Below are 22,579 nucleotides of genomic sequence, written 5' to 3'. Positions count from 1 at the left end.
GACAATAATGCCTGAAATATACTAAGCACTCAACAAGGGCCAGTTGTCTCATCTGCAGCCTTGCTATACCTGACCTTAATAAAAGGTCAGAAATGCACATCAGTACTAAGGCCTTCCCATCCCCACCGTGCTCTTGTTGGTAACTCTTTGAGTTACACCCATGGGTGCAAATAATCACTAGTCATTAAAAATGATCTGGGAGTATCCTGTAAAATGTGGGTTCCTGGGCCCCCACAAAGAAATCCGGAAACTTGGATCTAGGGTCTAGGACAAAGTCCAGACATTACTTTTACAAGCTCTCCAGGAAATTCTATTTGCAACCAAGATGGGGAATCACTACTCTCGACTAGAGAGCACTGCACATCTAGCCTGGGAGATCTTTTTAAAAATACAGGTGCTGATTCAGTAGGTTCTGGGCAGGGCTGAGAGACTGCAAATGGTGCCTTGGACTGGGAAGACCCCTATCTGTGCTGCGAGGTAGGTAGCCACTAGCCACAGTGTGGAAAACATGTCATCTCAAGTTTTTATATAGTAAACAATTCTGTCAGATATTGAATTTAGCTAAACAAAAATATAATTAAATAATCAGTAATTTTATACTCTCCATTTTATTAAGTACTAATCACTAAGAAAGGATAAAATGTGAAACAGTCCTCCTGCATCTTTTTAATTTGAAAATGTTATAAAGAGAAAACAATCTTTCAACTTGTTAGATATAGGGCAAATAACGTGCATTTTCTAAAATCTCATTGGACTTTTTTATGTAATATTTTCATGTTTATATTTGCATATTTGGAGAATCATAATACATGACCATGACTCCCAAAAGAAACAAATATTTACAGAAGAATTTTTTTTATTAAATTGATATATTTGGAATGAACCTATGTGACAATTCAAATCCTACTGCAAATCTGTATACAACATAGAAAATTCCAATAGTAATGGGAGGTGGGGAGGAATCCTCTATTTATTATTTTAAGAAAACCAAACAACTGCTTGGCTGCTTTTTAATTGACGTGATAAAGCACTTTAATATAGATAAAACATTTCTAATATTTAGGAAGCACTTTTCCAACTATAAAGTCACGAACTTTATCCATAACTCTGACAGCCTGACAAGCAAGCAAACAGAATTCAACCCAAGAGTAGTTTCCTAGGCAACAAGCACAGATACGACCAATGGAAAATATGAAAAGGAGAAAAAGCATTGCAGCATTTCCAGTGAGCTTGAGAAATACATTTTAATTGTCAAAATGCCACAAAGACAACAATATTGAAAATCATTTCACTGAAAATGATTCAAAGCGGAAAGCCATTTTCATTACAGCAAACGAGGTGTGGAAAAATAGAAAAATTAGGTTCCCTTCCTTTGCTCTGAATTAAGTAGGGACGGTGATCAATCTTGGTTGATTCTACAAAATTTATCTACATTAGTAGAGATTTTTAATATGCCTCCTTAGTTTTCTCGACAAATGGGACCGTACATTAATTCAACGGACAAAAGAAGAGAGTCACCCAGAAAGATGAGGTAGCACAGGATACAGGATGCGTCTGAGCATCTTCTTCACAAAGACATGCTCATCATACCTGCTTAGGTCTTAACTCAAACAGTAAACCACACACTTCACAGCACAGATTAAAAAGCACTAGGCTGTCCATATTCTCACCTGGCTTCTGTTTCTTCATCTGTAACAAGAAGGGCTTGGATTCCATTGCAAAACCCTTCCTGACTCTAACAGCTTCTGATTTTTAGAAATAAAGTATAGAAGGGCTGTTTTGTCTAAAAACACTGAGAACAAACAAAGACTAGATTCTAAGCCATTTTAAAACTTTTTCTTCACAGGATGTAAACTTTGACAGCTAACCTTTAGAAAATATTATTGGAAATGTTCTACTACACAGCTATTTAAATGTCTACGTCTTATATCAGCTTTTGTGATGGCATTTGCTCTTATATTTAGGTCAGGAACATTTACTTGGATTAACTAAAATATGTTGGATGCTCATAATCTATATTTTCACACAATGTGTCACTACAAACTTATGAAATAGTCTATATTTTTACCAAGAGTCTTTTCAGCCAAATGTTTAGTCAATTTAGGAACTTAGGTTGAATTGATCAACTAATTCAGACAACACTACCAATTTAGTAGCTGCAGGCAAATGTCACTGAAATGTTTTTCTGATAATTCACCTTTCAATGATTGATGAATTAAGGGAATGAATAGCAAAATGGTGCTTCTAAACAAGAATATGTTCACAGTTTTTCTTTTTCTCTCTTGTCTACCCAACAAAGTCAGATTAATACATTATAATTAATTCTCCAAAGCCAATCACCTACCATTGAACTTCATTAGATCCCTTTAATTTCTTCAGGAATCAGGTGCTTTCCTGAAATCAACTTGGGTATCTGGGTGCACTGACATGCCTCCCTCTTTTTTTATATATACACACTTGTTCTCATATAAAAGTTATTACAGTGAAAGAAATGTAAGTTACAACAGAAAAAGTTAATAATTCAAAAGCTGAGACATAAGCATTCCATGAAATATCAGCACATATGTTGGTAAGTGGGGGCCCCCGGTAGCTCAGCTGGTAAAGGACCTCCCTGCAATGCAGGAGATCCTGGTTCAATTCCTGGGTTGGGAAGATCCCTGGGAGAAGAGATAGGCTACCCAATCCAGTATTCTTCAGCTTCCCTGGTGACTCAGACGGTAAAGAATCCTCCGGCAATGCGGGAGACCTCGGTTCGATTCCTGGGTGGGGAAGATCCCCTAGGGGAGGGCATGGCAACCCACTCCAGTATTCTTCCCTGGAGAATCCCCATGAACAGAGAAGCCTAGCAGACTACAGTTCATGGTGTCACAAAGAGTCGGACACGACTGAGTGACTGAACACAGCACAGCACAGCATGTTGGTAAGTACACCCTTATAAATTAATTTCAGTTCACTTATAATTGCCTTACTTTTTGCTTTTTATCTTACTATCTAGATTCTTCAACTGTCTACTCTTCAGAACACTGAACATCATTAAGCGTCCGTAGACATAAGCTCTTTAAAACAGGATACATATAAGATCAGCTGAAAGAAAATGTAAGCAATTTGGCCATTAAAAGAAAAATGAGAAGAGTAAATCCTAGAAGAATCTCATGAGTAGACAGACTGAAATTCTATGTATGTCTGCGAGGAGTCTGACAAAGCCTGAACTTGATTAGGAAGGAAATGTTAAAAGATTTCTTTTCCTTTTCATGTGAGCTGCCAGGAAGCAACCCAAAGATCTGTAGATTTAACTACTATGTGATAGGTGGTATAGATATATAGATTATATACAGATAAAATTTTCTTTGTCTTGGTTTTCAACTTACATTTTCCTTTTTCACAATTCTCTATTTTTATTTTCTAATTATTGTTTTTAGTGTTATTTTTAGAAATTCAACATAAATCCACCTGTGCTAGATAATCAGAGAACATATCTAACATTATTGACTCTGTATAGTATCAACATTATAATTATACAAAGGGAGATAAGCTTTAACGTATCAAAAGTAACAGGATATATACAACCAATTTATTCTAACATATCTAGAACTTAATATGCTTAAAAAGTATATATTGAAGAAATTAGTTAATTGGCATTTATTTATTCCAAGCAACAATATTCCAATTAAGCATCACACATTTCATAAGAGACCTGGGACTGAATACAGGTCTTCCTTTCTGGAAAAAAAAAAAGGTAACAGCAAATCTTTGAATCCTCAAATTTGAAAAACTCATCATATGCTCTAAAGCAAATTAAGGGGAAAAAATGATCATGACCTAAGTGTAAGATCTTTACAAGGGATTAAACAGTGACTTGACAAGCCACAAACTTTTTGTGCTTGCATTTCTAAAAAGAGAAATTCCTATGAAAAAAAAAACACAATAGTATTCAGTATCATTCCAAATTAATCATAAGATTCATTCAGAATGAACTGGCTATTAGAGAGCTGATTCCATGTCAAAATCCTACTGAATTACAATATCAAAAATAAAAATCAACTACGTTTCTGGGATAGCTAAGTCGCTGGAAAAGAGCAAGCAGGAAAGAGAACTCTACCTTTGCTTCTCATCAGGATAAACTGGAGCAGGCTGACGTGTACCACTAGGAGTGCATGTCAGCTATGCTGTGCATATCCAAGAATGGGTAATCATCACACAGGGTTCAAAAATACAGTGTGAAAATAAATGCCAAGGATAACAGGAAAATAAACATTCACGGGGGAAGGAGATTATGCACATTTTTAGTACAAACATGGCCAAAAATCTGAACATTCTCTTTCCCTTCTTTCTCCGGATCCAGTGCAGTGTCCAAATGTTGCTAATCTACATATCGATCTACCTGAAACACTCTCTCTTCCTCCTCCACAGACTTGTCCCAAAATTGCTCCAGGCCCCTCACAACTGGAACTGTCTGCAGTAAATACCTATCATACTTGCCTTATCCCACTATTTTTAATCAAAATCAAAATGTATGACTTGTCTGTGTTTCCACACGGGATGTCTCGAGTTGGTGCAAATCATCTTATGAGAAAAAATGAAGATTTAAGAAATTTTTGAGAGTTGGTCATTGAACAGAACTATTATTCAAATTCAAATTATATAAATTTATCATTAAATAGGGGCGTCCCAGGTGGGGCTACTGGTAAAGAACCCACCTGCCAATGCAGGAGACCTAAGAGACGTGGGTTTGATCCCTCAGTTGGGAATGATCCCCTGGGGAAGGACATGGCAACCCACTCCAGTATTCTTGCCTGGAGAATCCCATGGACAGAGGAGCCTGGTGGGCTACAGTCCATAGCATTGCAAAGAGCTGGACACAGTTGAACAACTAAGCATGCATGCATATACGATCACAGAGGAATCCTCACCTAGTCCTGATGCTCTGACTTATCTGATGGTTAGCACCTATTCTGTATCATAATCATGTTAAAATTTTTATGAATTTATTTTTGGCTTGTCCAAAGCTTGCATTTTCTTTCATAATCCTAATATTTAGAGACCAAAAAAAAAACTGCCCATAAGAGACTAGGATTTAGAATCCTGTGTAAATTAAAGTTGAAGACACCAAACTTCCAATTGCCTATCTGTATTTCCCAACAGAGAACAATTTGCAGTACCCTGTATTTGTTTTCCAGTAGAAAGATACTCCCAGAGAAGGCCATGGCACCCCACTCCAGTACTCTTGCCTGGAAAATCCCAAGGATGGAGGAGCCTGGTAGGCTGCCGTCTCTGGGGTCGCACAGAGTCAGACACGACTGAAGCAACTTAGCAGCAGCAGCAGCAGCAGCAGCAGCAGAAAGATACTCCAGTTGATAGCATCCTTCTTCTTTTAAACCTTTGCAGTAATTGTTGTTGATCCAGAGGGTCACAAAGACTCGGACATGACTAAAGTGACTTAGCACACACACATGCATGCATAATTAAATAGATTATATTAAAACACTCCAGTATTCTTGGGCTTTCCTGGTGGCTCAACTGGTAAAGATTCCATCTGCAATGTGGGAGACCTGGGTTGGATCCCTGGGTTGGGAAGATCCCCTGGGGAAGTGAAGGGCTACCCACTCCAGTATTCTGGCCTGGAGAAATCCATGGACTGTATAGTTCATGGGGTCGCAAAGAGTGGAACATGACCGTGTGACTTTCATTTTCACTTCGAAACACATCACTTTCCAAGTCCTTCACAACAAGTTGTTATCATGTATGCTCGTGGCACATCAATGCATCTGTGTGGTGGAAACAGCGTATATTAGTGCATCTCTCACCAGTTCTGTGCTCAGGGACATGGCCCTGGGAACATAAAACTGGCCAGTGAGAATGTTTACACCACGGAAATGGGCAAATGCCACAAGCCAGGTCTTCTTTGGTTTTCAGCACACCGGTTACCAGCACACCAGTGGATCTGCTGCTAAGTCGCTTCAGTCGTGTCCAACTCTGTGCGACCCCATAGATGGCAGCCCACCAGGCTCCTCCATTGCTGGGATTCTCCAGGCAAGAACACTGGAGTGGGTTGCCATTTCCTTCTCCAATGCATGAAAGTGAAAAGTGAAAGTGAATTCGCTCAGTCGTGTCCGACTTTTCGCAACCCCATGGACTGCAACCCACCAGGCTCCTCCATCCATGGGATTTTCCAGGCAAGAGTACTGGAGTGGAGTGCCAATGAAACAGACAAATCCTCTTCTCCTGGAGTCAAGAAAAGCACAAGACACCACAGGACTGCACTGCGAGTCTGTGCGATCAGGAAAGACCATGGGAAAAACTGTGACTTCGAGCAGAGTCCTGAGAGATAAGTCGAGGTGAGGCAGGTGAGCAGCGAGGACAGAGAAACAGCTTCACCACACTTGTGGGGAAGCAGGGAGCTTAGGGCCCTGAAGGTCTGAGACCCATCCAAGAAACTCAAGCAAGGGAACTTGTTACAGGGTAAAACAGACAGACACCAGACAGTTCTTGCAAACTTTACCAAAACTTACTGATGTTAAGTTCAGTTCAGTTCAGTTCAGTTGCGTCCGACTCTTTGCGACCCCATGAACCGCAGCACGCCAGGCCTCCCTGTCCATCACCAACTCCGAGAGTTCACTCAAACTCATGTCCATCGAGTTGGTGATGCCATCCAGCCATCTCATCCTCTGTTGTCCCCTTCTCCTCCTGCCCTCAATCTTTCTAGCATCAGGGTCTTTTCCAATGAGTCAGCTCTTCACATCAGGTGGCCAAAGTACTGGAGTTTCAGCTTCAGCATCAGTCCTTCCAATGAACACCCAGGACTGATCTCCTTCAGGATGGACTGGTTGCACCTCCTCGCAGTCCAAGGGACTCTCAAGAGTCTTCTCCAACACCACAGTTCAAAATTCTTCAGTGCTCAGCTTTCTTTATAGTCCAACTCTCACATCCATACATGACCACTGGAAAAACCATAGCCTTGACTAGGGGGACCTTTGTTGACAAAGTGATGTCTCTGCTTTTTAATATGCAGTCTAGGTTGGTCATAACTTTCCTTCCAAGGAGTAACCGTCTTTTAATTTCATGGCTACAGTCACCATCTGCAGTGATTTTGGAGCCCAGAAAAATAAAGTCAGCCACTGTTCCCCATCTATTTGCCATGAAGTGATATTACTGATGTATTTAAAAACATTGGGAAGCCATGGAACGTTTTCAGGCACTGGGGTGAAAGGATGAGATGTGGGGGTTACAACAATCACTCCTGCTATTGCAGAACAGACTGCAGGGCTGCCCTACAGAGGACGAGGGGAGAACAGCCAAGACGGGCCCAGGAGCTCTGCTTTCCTGACAACAGAGCACTAACAGCAAAATCTTGAGCATGCAGGTTTTTGTTTATTTATTATTTAAATACATGCTCAACTAACAGAGGCACTATTAACCACATGCAAGAAATGGAAAATTCTTGAATACAATAAAGTAAACAATAAACTAACGTTAAGTTCTAGCATTCTGTTTCCCTATGTCCCCAGTCATGACCCCACTGCAGAGACCACCAGCAACACCATCCTTGGGAACTCAAAGGCAGGTCGTGAAGTCACAGGACCTGGTGAGGCTGTGAGAGCTGGGGATAGCACCACCCTTGGTGACAGTTACAACAGGCCTCTCCAGACTCCAGCATCCCTGGCCAAGGCCACAGTCTCCTAGAGTGCCCACCAGAGACGGCACAGGGATCTAGAGCCATCCTCTGGGCACTCACTTTCACCAGGGGCACAGATAGCACCAAATTCACTAGCTGAGAGGCCATTTCTTCTTCACAACTTGAACAATAACAACAACAACAACAACAAAAAACACAAAAACACTGGTTGCCGATCATGATACAAACACCCTGGATTCCTTTTGAGGGACTCCCTGCAAACACCAGCATGCTGGCAGCTCTGTGTTCTGGCATCTACTGACAGCCAAGGAGAACATCCACCAATGCTTCTGACACCGGCCAAGGATGACCTCATCACACTCATGGTCACAGTGCCCAGGGAAACATGACAGAGTCCTTTCTATTTTTTCCCAGCTGCGCCTCACAGCTTGCAGGATCTCAGTTCCCCAATCAGGGACTGAACCTGGGTCCTCGCAGTGAAAGCATGTAGTCCTAACCACTGGACCACCAGGAAACTCATACCACCAGTCTTTCAGTTACCATAAAACTTCACCACCCAAATCAAGGAAACCTGGAATTGGCATGAACAACTTCTGCTGACTAGTACCACTAGAAAGACTCACTCTCAAATAATCAAATCATCAGACTTTGAGGCACCACTTTGAAAACTGAAATTAGACCAGGATGCTCTTAATTTTAACTCACTTTTAGGCTTAGCGAAATAAAACCAATGTACCCACACAGCAGTCTCTGAATACCTTTACCTATTAAAAGGACAAGGCTGCTTCAGGAAGTGACTGATTGCAGATGTGGGGCAGAAAATATATAAGATGAACATGGAACACATTTCATGGCAGAAAGTGAGGATGCTGCCATGAAGGGCTCTCAGGACCCAGTTTAGAGAGGTCACATCACTACAAACATGGATGATCTGAACAATAACAGAACAGACAGAAACAAGAACTATACTAGAGCTTATGAGTTCCTGCAACTTTTTTAAAGAGGGAAAGAGGAAAAAATGAAACCAGAAGAATGCCAGCCAAAAAAAAACCATGTTATTGTGAAAACTAATACAGAGACAGAATTAGGTATCTGGTCTGTTCTTCTTAGATATAGGGTATCTCAGAGTAACAAACCAGTTGACAAAAAGATTAACTTTATAGAAATACTGTGGCCAATAAGTGAAAGAATTGGAATGTCAACATGCTGCAAACATTAAAAAATAGTAATGGATCTAGGCAAAAATTACCAATGCTGCTAATACCACAAAATGAGAACCGAGAACCAGGCTGTATGTGTCTCCAGAGTAAACCATACAATAGAGACAACCCAGACAAACCATACAACCCAGAGACACTGTTGTCAGAGAATCAAATCAGAAACACATCAAGACACTGCATCTAATAACTACCAGGTTACAAGAAGTACAGGGTACATGAGGATACAGCAGATGCCACAGGGATGTTGCTGTTCATTGTTGTTCAGTCACGCAGTTGGGTCCGAATCTTTTCAACCCCATGGACTGCAGCACAGCAGGCTTCCCTGTCCATCACCATCTTCCAGAGCATGGTCAAACTCATGTGCATTGAGTCCATGATGGCATCCAACCATCTCATCCTCTGTCGTCCCCTTCTCCTCCCGCCTTCAATCCTTCCCAGCACCAGGGTCTTTTCTAATGATGGGTTTGGCAGAAGAAAACCACAGGAAAAAACAGTCCAAGGAATAAATTGCAGTGTGTGTGTGTGTGTGTGTGTGTGTGTATACACAAATACTCATACCCATGTATAGATACATGCAGACACCCAAACAGAAAAAGGAACTCACAGACCAAAAGAAACATATCAATCAGATGTTGTGTCTGGATTTTCCCAAGATGCCGATTTAAACAAGCCAAATAGAAAAACTAAATTTACAAAATAGAGTAATTTTAATACTAATATTACATTACATACATTAAGAAAGTATTATATAAGGTTATATATTTAAAGTTTTACTTTTTAGAAATAAACACAATACTGAAATATTTTAAGAAGAAATGATATAAGATCTAGAACTTACTTTGAAATAACGCTATTTGGGGGAGTACAGATGAAACAAGACTGGCCACCAACTGATAATTGTTAGAACTGAGAGTGGAGCATGGCATTTCCTTATAGTATTCTCTTTAATCATGTATGTGCTTGAAATTTCTATGATGAAAAATTGAACAGAAGACAAGTGACCTTGCAATATTGAAAATTATAAAGACAAGTGAAAATAAGCAATGTAATGATACTGAGTAATAGTCTTTTTTTCTTAATTAGGATTAAATTTTTTAAAAAACTATGCAAAGTTGACTGTTTATCATACACTTTCTTTAATATTTTGTGTACTACAACTGAATCTCCTCCGAACAGACTGTGCAGACTTTATGCGTTTATTCAGAAGAAGCTCGGTTTCCCCGAAAAGATTTGCCTCTTAAAATGCTGTTTCTCACAAATTACAGGGCTGAGCAGCAGCAAGAAGTCTAACAACATGATGAGTGGGTGCAGGTGTGGCCCCTGAGCCCCATGGCTCAGCTGTGCCTTGGTTTTGGAAAGGTAAGGAACAAGTGCTACTGTCGTCTGATTTCTCCCATTTTTCAGAAAGATGAAGCACATTTGATCAAAATCAAGGTACAGATATAAAGCAGATGCATTTTCCCATCACACACCTAGTAGATCTTTTCAAGCAGCAATGGAGTGACAGTAAGTAATGGTAGAGAAGTAAAAAATATTCTTACATTATTTTGATGTCTTAAAGTTTATTATGAGGAAATGCTCAAAAATGTAATAGTTACCAATATAGTTAGCAGATGAGTAGACAGGAAAAAAAAAATCAAAATTTTCAAATATGAGTAGCATAAAAACTTAAAGCTTGGAACCCATAGAAATTGAAAGCAAATTATAAAAACCAGTCACAAGTAGATAGAGAGTCTTCACTGTTTATTAGCTTCATCTGATTAATAACTTCCTCAAAAGTCTGATGTGTACTTATTTCAAGGGCAGAGTTTATGAGAGTAAATGAAGAAAAAAATCTAGACAGACATTTCATTTATTTAGAAATGTAACATATTCATCATACAGAAAAAAAAACTGTCCCATTAGTTTTATGACAAATATCTTCACGTTATGTAATATTCTTTAATATTGCTATGGACATTTGAAGTTAAAAAGCCCATATTAAAATTCAGTTTTCTGTCAGTCAAAAAGGGCAATACTTGTGAAAATACAAAAACAAAGACAAAGAATCACTGCAAATCACACATACACACACACCTTCTCCAGACATGTTTAGTACACCACGGACATGACAGGACTGACTCTTGCATATGAAAGTAGATTCCACAACCAACATTTGTGTTACCCATGATAGTGAAGCATCATTTGCTGTAAATAAGTAAATAGGAACCAAGGTCTACAATAGCCAAGCTCCAGAGAATAAAACTGTGCCACTAGCAGCTACTCTATTTGTAGCTCAAAATGTTTTTCCCCCTAAGTATATACTCTGTCTTTAAAATTGGTAAGGTACAATAACCACAACTACGAAACCATTTATAGCTAAACCAAACTTCTCCTCTGAAACAATTAAGTCTTATAGTAAGATGTATCACAAATGCAGTGATTCAGTATGTCTTGACAACAAAGGAAGCGAACGAAGATGGATGATGTAACCACCAAACAGAGAGTGGTCATTTTAGATGCGTTTTCAGTAGAATTTTTTTCTAATTAAGGGTCTCAATTTTCTACACTAACAGAGGATTGCGTCAAGCATATCCAATTGAGGATATAAATGCAGAAAACTGAAAGTGTTAGTCACTCAGTCATGTCTGACTCTTTGCAACCCCTGGGCTGTAGCCTACCAGGCTCCCTTGTACATGGAATTCTCCAGGCAAGAATACTGAAGTGAGTTGCCATTCCCTTCTCCGGAGGATCTCCCCCACTCAGGAATCAAACCCGAGTCTCATGCATTGCAGGCAGATTCTTTACCAACTGAGCCACCAGTGAAGCCCCTGGTGACTGTTTGCAAAGTTTTCATATAAATTTACAGTCTTTGAGAATGTAGGAATATTGAAATATATATAAAATAGTGTTCAGTTGCAAATGTTATCAAACATTTCTTCAGTGTAAAAAAAAATAATCCTATTAAAGGAATGTTAGCACCCTTGTAAATAAAATTAAGAGATCAAATACACATTTGAACTTGGATCAGTTGAAATTTTATGTTCAAAGTTATGAAGAGTCTTTTATCACATTTCATTATGAAGCAACTGAACTGCCAGAGAGGTACATAAGCAGTTACAAAATAAAGCAGCATATCAGGAAACCCAGAAACAGGAAAGAGCACTGTGTTTTAGAAAACATTTCTTTCTTTTAAAAAAATTTAGTAAATGCCTAACAATCGGCTTCTTTACAAGCAAACAAATGAAGATGCGGTAACACAAAATAAAAGGTCTTTAGATGAATGAGCCCGTGAAGGCTTATTAGAAGTGGTCTTCAGTCACTTCAACACCTCTGTTCAAAGCAGAATTATTAGAAACTCCTAGGAGAGCCCACGGAGAAGGCAATGGCACCCCACTCCAGTACTCTTGCCTGGAAAATCCCATGGATGGAGGAGCCTGGAAGGCTGCACTCCTTGGGGTCGCTGAGGGTCGGACATGACTGAGCGACTTCCCTTTCACTTTTCACTTTCATGCATTGGAGAAGGAAATGGCAACCCACTCCAGTGTTCTTGCCTGGAGAGTCCCAGGGACGGGGAGCCTGGTGGACTGCCGTCTATGGGGTCGCACAGAGTCGGACACGACTGAAGTGACTTAGCAGTAGCAGGAGAGCTCAAGAATGTGAACTGGAGGTTCAGGAGGTGAGGTGATATGGAGGTTCAAGAATGAAAATTACATCTAATACTCACAAGTTCCATCAATTTATGTAATCATCCTAACAGCCATGCAGATCTTAGTTCCTTAACCAGGGATTGAACCTGTGCCTTCAGCAGTGGAAGCATGGACTCCTAACCACTGGACCACCAGGGACGTCCCAGTGACTCATCACTGACCTTGCTTCTGCCTCCCATTCCCGACTTCCTGACTCTGGTTACAAAAAGAACAGTTATTATCCAGCATTAGTAGATAACCCTACACTACTTATGCAAACTGATCATCAGCTGGTTTTTGTTGTTCTAAATCATAAATCTTTAGGCTGTAACATCTCTGCCAAGCAAGAGAATATTCTTTTCCAATGCATTAACACAAATTCTGTATTTGAAATAAATACTTCTCAAGCTGATCTAAATAACAAATTAACCAGTAGATCAGCTATGGCACAAATTGACATTTTAGTCAAATGTGATGATGGGTTGACTAATCTAGCAGTAGTCTGAAATGCCCTTTGGCTCCTGCTCTTTCCATATTACGATTAGCCCTAGATGGATCCAGCTGCAATCTTCCATCTTTGAACACATGAATTATCTCTATAAATGATTATTTTCCTGAAGGTACATGCTACTCCTTTACTCCTTCCTCATATAACCTCACAAAGTATCAGCTGTATATGTGTGTGTATGTATTGGATGGGCCCAAAAAGTTCATTAGAGTTTTTCCAAAGATTGTATGGAAAAACCCAACGAACATTTTGGCCAACCTTAACCATACAAACACTTATTACTAAGGTACCACTATAAAGACAAGAAAACAACGCTTATATAACACTGTCAAAACAGAACTGCAGCCCAGGCAACAAGCTGTCATTGCTGTATTTACCCTTGACTCTGTAAGAAAGAGCTGAAGTGCAAGGAATACCACAGAAAGTGGTGGAAGAAAGTTGAACGAAAATAAGGCTTTGACCTCAAAAAAAGCAAGGTTTGATCCGTATGGAAAGAATAAGTTCTCCACTTGCAGAATTTGTAAAAGTTCTGTACACCAGCCGGGTTCTCATTATTGCCAGGGCTGTGCCTACAAAAAGGGCATCTGCGCTATGTGTGGGAAAAAGGTTTTGGATACCAAAAACTACAAGCAAACGTCTGCTTAGATGTATTGAAATTTCTGGTTTTCTGTATGATTTTACTTTTTGCTTTGAATTTTCAAGGCATAACTTAGATGTTCAAGTTACAAGATAACATGTCTTAAGTAAACCAGGGAAGCAGACTGGTATTCTTTCTTTTGCTGTCAAGAAGTTCAGCAGCAATGTAACTAGTTCTCTGCCTCAAGCTTTTCTTTACAAACATCTTATTTAACTGGAGTAAGTAACAAATCTAACAAAAATATTTTCCTGGTTCTGTATGCACTTTTTAATTTATCATTACTCATATAATTTTTATTCTTTTTCCCTCTACATTATAGATAGCGCAAAAGTAAGAAGGAAGTTATTGATATATGGCTTTGAATTTGGCATTCAGACTTGTAATCCTTCCCTCATTCCCTGTTGGTTGTATAGTTTTAGGATCAGCAGTTCCTTAATTAATGGCAGCATCATAGGGCATTTAAATATCTGAGCCCATTATTGTTAAATAGTTCCTTAAATAAATTAGCCCAGACCCAAATTAAACAAAAGTTGTTTTTATGTTATTTTTTATTCATTTGTGAAGCCAAAGTGCCAATACCTTTCATATGAGAACAGGAACTCAGGGGACAACCCACATATGTCCAAAAAAATACACTGGATTTCAGAAAAACACATATCACCTTGAATTCAGGCCATCATGAAAGCCAGAAGAACACTGTGCACCCATAATGATGTATAGTGAATGAATCACCATTCTTCGGGAAAGTGCTTTGAAGCAGACACCAAGCATTTTTTTAACCTCCTCTTCTTTTCCCTCCCCCACCAAAAATAAATAGACAAACCAAAAAAAAAAAAAAAAAGAAAGAGCTGAAAAAGAAAATACCGAGATTGCTTAATCTTCAGAACAGGTAGAAAACATAGGTGATGTAGAAAAATGTAGAGATAGAAAGCTTTCTACAAATTTTAGAGAGAACACAAATGGAAAGGCATTCCACAAAGGAACAAGCAGGGTGACAGTATCTGAGAATAAGCCAGGTCCGTGGTCTGGATCATTTTTGAGAGGAAGAGAGGGAAACAGGAGGGTTTGGTAAATGGATGCACAGTCCCTGTTTTGCTGTTATGAAAATTCTGGATTCATTTAAGTCCTGTCAAATGCCAACATGAGGGAACTACGTAACAGAAGTATCAACTTTAAGCCACAGAGAGTGCTGGATAGATATGATCTCGTTGTGAGAAGGGGCTGTCCTCTCTATGTGTGTCTGGGACCACAAGCACTCACGCCACTATGCCCACACAATACAGCCCAGGCTCTTTGTTAAGGAGAAGGATCATTTGCTGAAATGTAGGCAATGAAGCAGTAAATAATAATTAAATTAACTTAAATGTCAATATAAATAAATTTGTAAATGCAAAATAATTTAATTAATTCAAACAGTGATTTAGACATGTTAGTTTTTCTTCAAAACATGGCCACCACAGAGATCACTAGCTTTCCATTCCAGGGAAAAGACAGAAGGGGTGACAACCTCAGGGGTGCCTTTAAAAATCACCCTGCCTCTGGGTCCCTCCCCATTTGGGACTCACACAAGGATTCTGAGAGATGAAGTCGGTCTCTAGCTGCAGACAAGAGCAAACAGGATGAGGAACACAAGGCCGTTTCTGACATTAAAAGCAATGAAAGGATAAATAAGCAAACACAGTTTCAAGAAGAGCTATACAAGAGATCTATATCAAGTGCAACAAGAAGAGAAGAAAAGATGTTATCTGCCAGGCTTTCATGCTGACAAAATAATCCACATATGGGTCTCTCTGTGACATCCGCTAATAGAAAAAAGAATCTAGATACCTGGTTAGAATGGAGGATGAAAATGAAAAAGAAAGCTTGTTTACAATCCAATTGTGTCTGCTCAAACATTTTCATACAATTATTTTCTCTCTGTAATGCACTTCTTATTGCGATGTGAAAATGGGCTTTCTTGCTTCGATTTAAATTGTACTTTCTTAACGTATTCATAGCTATATCACTTTTACCAATTTTCAAGTGTCAGTAACTGTTTCTGTACCTGATAAACACTGGGCACATAAGGTATATTCCCATACAAAGACAAGAGTACAAGGCAAGACTTTAGGGTCAAATAAAATATACTAGCCAAGGACGAAAAGAAGTGAAGAATACAGAGGTGACTGGACCATGGGGAAATCTGGGGCTTGGGGTTAGGGGGAGGTGGGAAATCTGTAAAACTGTTCTTCCCTAGATTTCAGCTGGTGTGACAGACACAGAGACTCCATGCACAGGTGTCCAGTTCTCTAAGGTTTAGGGTTTGGAGACCACACACAGATGGTGCTGTGAACCCTGCAGGAAACCTTTTCACTGACCCAGGATCGCCTGCTAACTGCAGTCCAAAGTCCATCTGACCACCGAGGCAGAGAGTTTCTAAAACATACTCCTCCTCCACATGGTCCACAGTCATCATTATTAAGAGTAAAATACTGTACACATGTGATGTGTGGAGGGTTTTTTTTTTATTAAGTACTTCACAGAAATGCAGTTAAGCAATGTAGTAAACAAGTGGTTATTCTGCTGAAAGATAATTGGGAAATACTGGAGTCAGACAGGAAGTGCGACAGTGCTCTGACTGCAAGTCTGGTATCTCGAAATGTCACACAGGGACCTTGGTGTACAGTAAGTATCCATGCATTTTCAGCAATAACTCCACTTGTGTTGAACGTGAAGACGTGCACTATGGTTGCCCTGTCAGCACAGCCTGTGTTAGTTCACTCCGCTGAGCCTCAGATGCCTGATGGTCAAGTAGGGGAGAGGGACCTGGTGGTTTCCCAAGGGACTGCCCCCCACTTCAAGGATATGGAAACCTGTCCCACGTCCTTTTCACAGTACACTGACAGCCTCTGTGGGGAGAAGCCATCCATATGCCTAGACTGTCATGTGCTGCATGGAAGGAAAGGATTCTTGGGTTAAAGAAGCAGATATAAATGACAGAGTTTGCTGAAAAGACTACATTGTTTCTTTGTCAAGTGTTAAGCTCCAACTTAAAGACCACAGACAAAATGCTTCAGCCCAAGGAGGCAAGGATGGCTTACATTTTATCAGCATTTTAAAACCTAACATTTCTTGTGTTCTGGTGTGGGGGAAACATATATTGGCCTTTTTTTCTTTTTTAAATGGATGAACCGTATGAAAAGGCAAGTTTAAAAATAATTTTGCAACCAAAATCACCATATGTTGATGTCTGGTTACTTCACTGGAAAATCGACGGATGAAATAAACATATTTGCCACACCAGATACCAACCGAAAAAGCTTTCTTTATGGTATTGAAATGCTGTCTCTGGAACAAGCATCTTGGTCTGCAGACAGTACGCCTGCTGCTGAACTGCTGTCGCCTGACAGCCCGTCTTATCTGCCAAATTGCTCATTAGGCCTGGCAATTTTCACCTGCGCCTCCAGTTTATACTCCAGCAGGGAATAAACATCAGTCTGCCTGCACCATCCTAGGTAGTGAGCTTCCAACACCCCCTCAGTAACGCGGCCCCCTCCCACCAGGAACTCTCCAAACATACTCACCTTAGGTACACACCATTATTTTTAAAATGTCAATTCGGCTTCCAGCTCTTAGAAGCTGGCTTAGTTTAAATGAAGCAAAAAACACACAAAAAAGAGATGATATGCAAAATAAGCCATATATTACAATGCGAAATGGGCTGACCAATAATTTATTTAATTATTCATGCCAAAAAAGAACATAAACAATGTGAATGGAGTGAAGAACGTTCGTTTTGGGGAGTATTTCTGAGCGCACAGGTGACAGCAGAGCAGGCGGAGGAGCCCTCTCCCAATTGGACATGACCCATTCACCTTGATTTTAAGTCTGAAAGGAGAGTGCTCGAATTTACAAATAAACAATAGAGGTACCGTGGCAACCAGAACAAAGAGGCAGTGAGCGTACTCCAGGCTCTCCGCCTTTGCTGCTTCCACTGATGCCTGCCAATGAGCACTCTGACATCCAAAGGCGGACTGATACACAAAAAATAGATACAAAAGAGGTACTTTGTGGGCAAAAAGCACCGAAGATATGAAACAAAATAGAAATCTGAAACCCCATAGAACAACTTCTGATGGAATACTGTTTTCCATTTTGCAGAAGTAAAATATTCACCACCAACCCTGCAATTAGCTAGAAAATTACAATAATTACAGCAATTTTGTATCCCATCTCCAATCCAATTAATAGATATATGACCTTGTCAACATGTAATAATCAGATTGCATCTACAACAAAACTGGATGAGTTTTGTAGGCTGAACAGAACTTGCACAGTAAGAAGGTAATTATTTGAAATACTGAGAATGCTGTTTGTATGCCATGCTCCACTTCACAAGTTAAAAGGAAATACAATAGGAATATTATTTCTATTTTCAATATATATTTAAATTAAATCTGGAAAATAGTATTCTAATACCAGTTAAGAGGATAGATCTCTAAACCAAAGATCTTAGATCTCCTAGCAAGAGAAAACCAATCTGTATATTCTTGAGTAAGAAAAAAATTTAGAGCTCAAGAAAGACGCAGGGGGGCTAACTTCATAACACGAGCTTGTATAGCAATTGTTGATGTCTCTATAAGTTCTAAAAGCCAGGGAGCTAGTAAAATCTTACCAACTAGTTACAGAGCACCATGTCAGCAACATTTTGCCAGAAATGGTAAAAATTCACTATAAAATTAAAATAGCTCAGAAAAGTTAAAATGTTAAAAGACAATCTAATCACATACTTTCTTTCTCAGAACTTCTACAGCAATTTTATTTCTAGGACTTTTTCCATCACTAGGGCAAATGCCACTGCCAAGGTATCTTGAATCTTTAGTCTGGCTCTTCCAAAGGAAATACTAAATCAGCATTCTGGGGTGAAAAGGAATCATGCCAGCATTCTAAAGCTAGACTACCCTCAGAATGCCTGGCCCTATAAACAGCCTTTAGAAAAAAAAAAAATTTTTTTTTTAAGGAAAAAAACATCATAGAGTGAGAAAAATAAGAATTGGTCTCAATGATCTGCTCCAGAAATTGTGCCCCTGAGCACAGTAAGTCTCTCTAAATCTGGATTTGTGAACATTAAAAACAGAAGAAGCTAAGTATCTATCACAGAACTGTGAGGCTAGGAGAACACAGTTCCAATTTCACTCTATATGAGAGTACTCCACCCTACCCCACCCAAGAAAGGCAATATGTTCTATCCAGGAAGACACATGCTCTATACTTGGGCTCTGTAACTCCTCAAACCTTTAAAACATCCAGAACTGGGTCTGCACTCAAGACATGTCATTATCACCATCCCCTTTCTACAATTTCCCATTACTCTAGTGTTCATCATGTGTCAGACACTATCAAGAGTTCAAGCATCTCATTTACTCTTCACGGTCCCAGGCCAGTTATCCCGAGATGAAGGAACTGAAGCCGAGCGAGGCCACTCGCTTGATGTGGTTTTGCCTTACTTTTTCTGAACCATGAATACTCTAAACCATGTTCTAGAAAGGAGTGTCTGCAGAGTAAGCTCATGTCAAAAGTGTAAAGTACAGTAGACTCTCAAACTTATCAAAAGTCTGTTTTTGTTTTAAAAAAAAGAACAGGTTACCAGCATCTGGTTATCATTAAATCAAAGTATACCTATCTGTGACTGAAGGATGCAGAAACCTGACAAGAGATGCCAGAACAACAGTTTGAAGTGTCTGCTGTCAAATCATTACCTTCCTCATTTACCACTCCTTAAAATGGCTCTATTGGCCTGAAAACCTCCGGATTTCTTCACTGTGGCAGAGGAGATCCACTGCCCAGGGCTCACAGCACTTCTGGAGGCCCAAATGTCTTGATATTTTTTAATCAGAAGAGGAAAAGTAAACTTTGGGAGAAAAATAAAACATTTTCATTTTTTTCCTCACATCACAAGACAATGATACTTGTAGAGTTTTCTTAGCTTCCATCAGTTCTTTATAGAAAAAAAGAGATGAGTGAATTAATTCGTAGAAAAACCATCACTTTATTTCTTCAAGATAAGTATTGAGGCTTATTTATCTGAAATCCTGTATTAACTATGCCTCTAAGTCCAGCTGATTATTGCATGACTGAACAGATCTCTACATATTGTTAGTTTCTTTCCTTTCATACCTGAAAATGAGGAAGATCACTGAACATAAACTCCTTGATAGCAAAGACTTACTAACTCAACCCTAGACTCTGATCGCCTAGCACAAAGCCTGGCCAGCACTGACTGACCCTTGTTTTATTTCTGAATGAATAGTATTAATACTATAGAAAATGACTCATATGTATTGAGTAACTTGTACATAGTCACCAAACCTTGTATTTAGTATATGTTTAACATGCATTTACCCAATGCCTGCCAAGGACATAAAATCTAAATAACCTTAGCAAATAAAAGTCAGGGCTTTTTGTTCTTAAAATTTGTGTATTTTCCCACTGGTGGCTACAAGACAACATATATGCTTCAAATATAGCTTCCTTTTCTCAATAAAAACAAGGTAAAAGAGATGTTTGGGGTTGAAAACAGCATTAAAATTTTAACACACAGAGCCAGCCAAATGTGGGTGGTGGTGGTATAGAAATTTTGTTGAATCAGTGAAGTCAAAAGATACAAACGGATGGGCAGCAAGCCATTCCAATTCTTCCTAACTTAAAGATAGGACTGGCCTTTCTTCCAGCACATATCTAAATTTAAGGTGTATCCTACTATATAAAACACATGAATAAAAAAACTACAATAACACAACAAAAAACTCTGTACTTCATTATATATATTGGTGTAATTACTCACATAAAGACACTGCTTTCCAAACATCAGGCACCTATGAATATTTTCACTATTATTTAATTAAAATTTTCTTTAAATTGAAACTAGGCAATCCATTTTTTAAACACGTTTGCTCCAAGCAGAAAATCATTGAAGCATGGACTTATAAGTCAGTATATAATAAAAGAAAATGACCTGTGCACACCCTACCTATTACTTCACATGTGTACACATGGTACACATCATGTCACATTTTGGATCATCAGATGTGTTAACTATTAAATTGATGTTCTTTCCTTATTCTCCATAGATAGACAGAAATATGGAGATATTATATAGTAATATAATAATACATATGTATACATATTAATATATGTGTGTGTGTATGTATATATCTTCAAGGGACAGTGGGAGCAGAAATAGTTTATAAATATCTAGAAGCAAATTACCAAGATGCTGTGGACTGCTACCAATACAGAAAGTGGGGACAAAGATACATTTTGCAAGAAAAAACTGCATATTTTCAAAATTATCTAACTATATTCTATATATTACTTTTATATATCATTCCAAATCTCTATGTGAAGATCCACTGAAGACTACCAATAATATCACACAAGATTAAATTTTCTACTTGAAAAGTTAAGTGTTTCTAAATTAGATGTGCCTAAAAGATAAGTGATTTCTAACATAAATTTCTTGAAATAGGCCTTCTTTCTCTTACCAACTGCTCAATGATAAGATTATACAATTACAAACACTAAATAGTATATTCAGCAGACATTCTTCACATTTGTGAGTAAAAGAAGTGAAGGAATGGTAGGAGTGGCTACAGAATTCTTCAAGCTAGTGTCCTGGAACCTGGGCACTCTGCATCCTAGGATTTCTACTCTAAACTCACTAAGTCCGATATTTTCTTTCTTTGAGATGGTATCTCATAGCAGCTCTTCCAGATCCCTGAAGATAACGCAGACCCCCTCCAGATAAAGATCAAGAAACGATTATAACCAAGTTGACTGTCAATCAAACATGCTCTGCTTTGTTTCAATGGAAGGCTTTTGATTACTTCCATTTGTTCTAGCATTCGGACAAAATACATAGGAAGAAAAATTCAAGTAATATAACTTTATATTATCCTTACTGATCTTTAGTGAGCTATTAAAAGTTTACCAGTCCAAAGTAATCTAAACTCAATCCAAAAATGTAAAGAATCTTACTTATCTCTCTTGCAAAAGACATTTGCCCAGATTCTAAACTTAATCAATTTTAAACAGATAATGAATTCCATTCACAGGAGCATGCCTGAATAACAAAAGTTGGCATCCCTGTAAATGAAGATGAAATATGCACTTACTCGCACGGAGGACGGAAGGGGTGACCTCGATCTCACTTGTTGCTTGGTAAGGCTGGAAGGCTGAGACATTGCTGGTGCCAAGCTCACTGCCGAATATCTCTGGGCTCTGGGTGCCCGTGGAGCTGGCACTGGTGCCATCACCTCCATGATGTGGGTCTTGCTCATCAAACACAGCTACCAGCTAGAAATGACAGGTGAATTTGCAGTTATATACAAAGGCATTTAAAAGGACAACCCCAAACTTACACCATCTTTGGTGTAAATAGTGAGATTTACACACCCGGGAATGTTACATTTTAGGAAGAGGAACTTTAGAGAAATAGGCTTGCCCTGGGTTTTGATACTTTTACGTTTCTAAGTTGTACATTTCATATCCAAAATTCTACAGGTGGAAAATAATACAACGGTTTTGTGTCACAGAATGCTAAAGGGGATAGAGTGGATTTAAATCTTTTCGTAGATAGTATACCAAGCGGAAAAGAAAGTGCAAATACCTATATATAAATACACATACATATGTACGACATGTAGTATACACAGCATAGGGTAATAAGGGGCCCTTCATGTGGGAAAAGGGGATATGAACTGTCATAAAGCATCTGCTCATGGTGCATAAGAAACACGGGAAGGATAAAAGAAACTAATGAGGCTGGTAGCCTAATGAGGGAACAGGGCTGAAAGAAAGAGAATGGGAGCAGGTAATGAAGATAATGGGGTGGTGACACTTTCCTGAACATATTTTTCTGTAACTCTGACTCTT

General features: G+C 39.0%; 1 protein-coding gene across 19 annotated transcripts in view; it reads right to left on the bottom strand.

The window, feature by feature from the left end:
- The window catches only part of PARD3 (par-3 family cell polarity regulator), a 601,769-nt gene that overhangs the window by 356,462 nt on the left and 222,728 nt on the right, over window positions 1-22,579 (bottom strand). For all 19 annotated transcript variants that reach the window (XM_061435906.1, XM_061435890.1, XM_061435900.1 and 16 more), the window contains exon 3: window positions 21,820-22,000. In XM_061435906.1, the coding sequence (XP_061291890.1) occupies window positions 21,820-22,000 (181 nt within the window). The remainder of the gene's footprint in view (window positions 1-21,819; window positions 22,001-22,579) is intronic.

Source organism: Bos javanicus, chromosome 13 (assembly GCF_032452875.1).
Source record: "Bos javanicus breed banteng chromosome 13, ARS-OSU_banteng_1.0, whole genome shotgun sequence".
NCBI classification, from domain to species: domain Eukaryota; kingdom Metazoa; phylum Chordata; class Mammalia; order Artiodactyla; family Bovidae; genus Bos; species Bos javanicus.
Note: the sequence above shows the minus strand (reverse complement) of the source record. Positions and strands in the feature narration are given on the sequence as shown.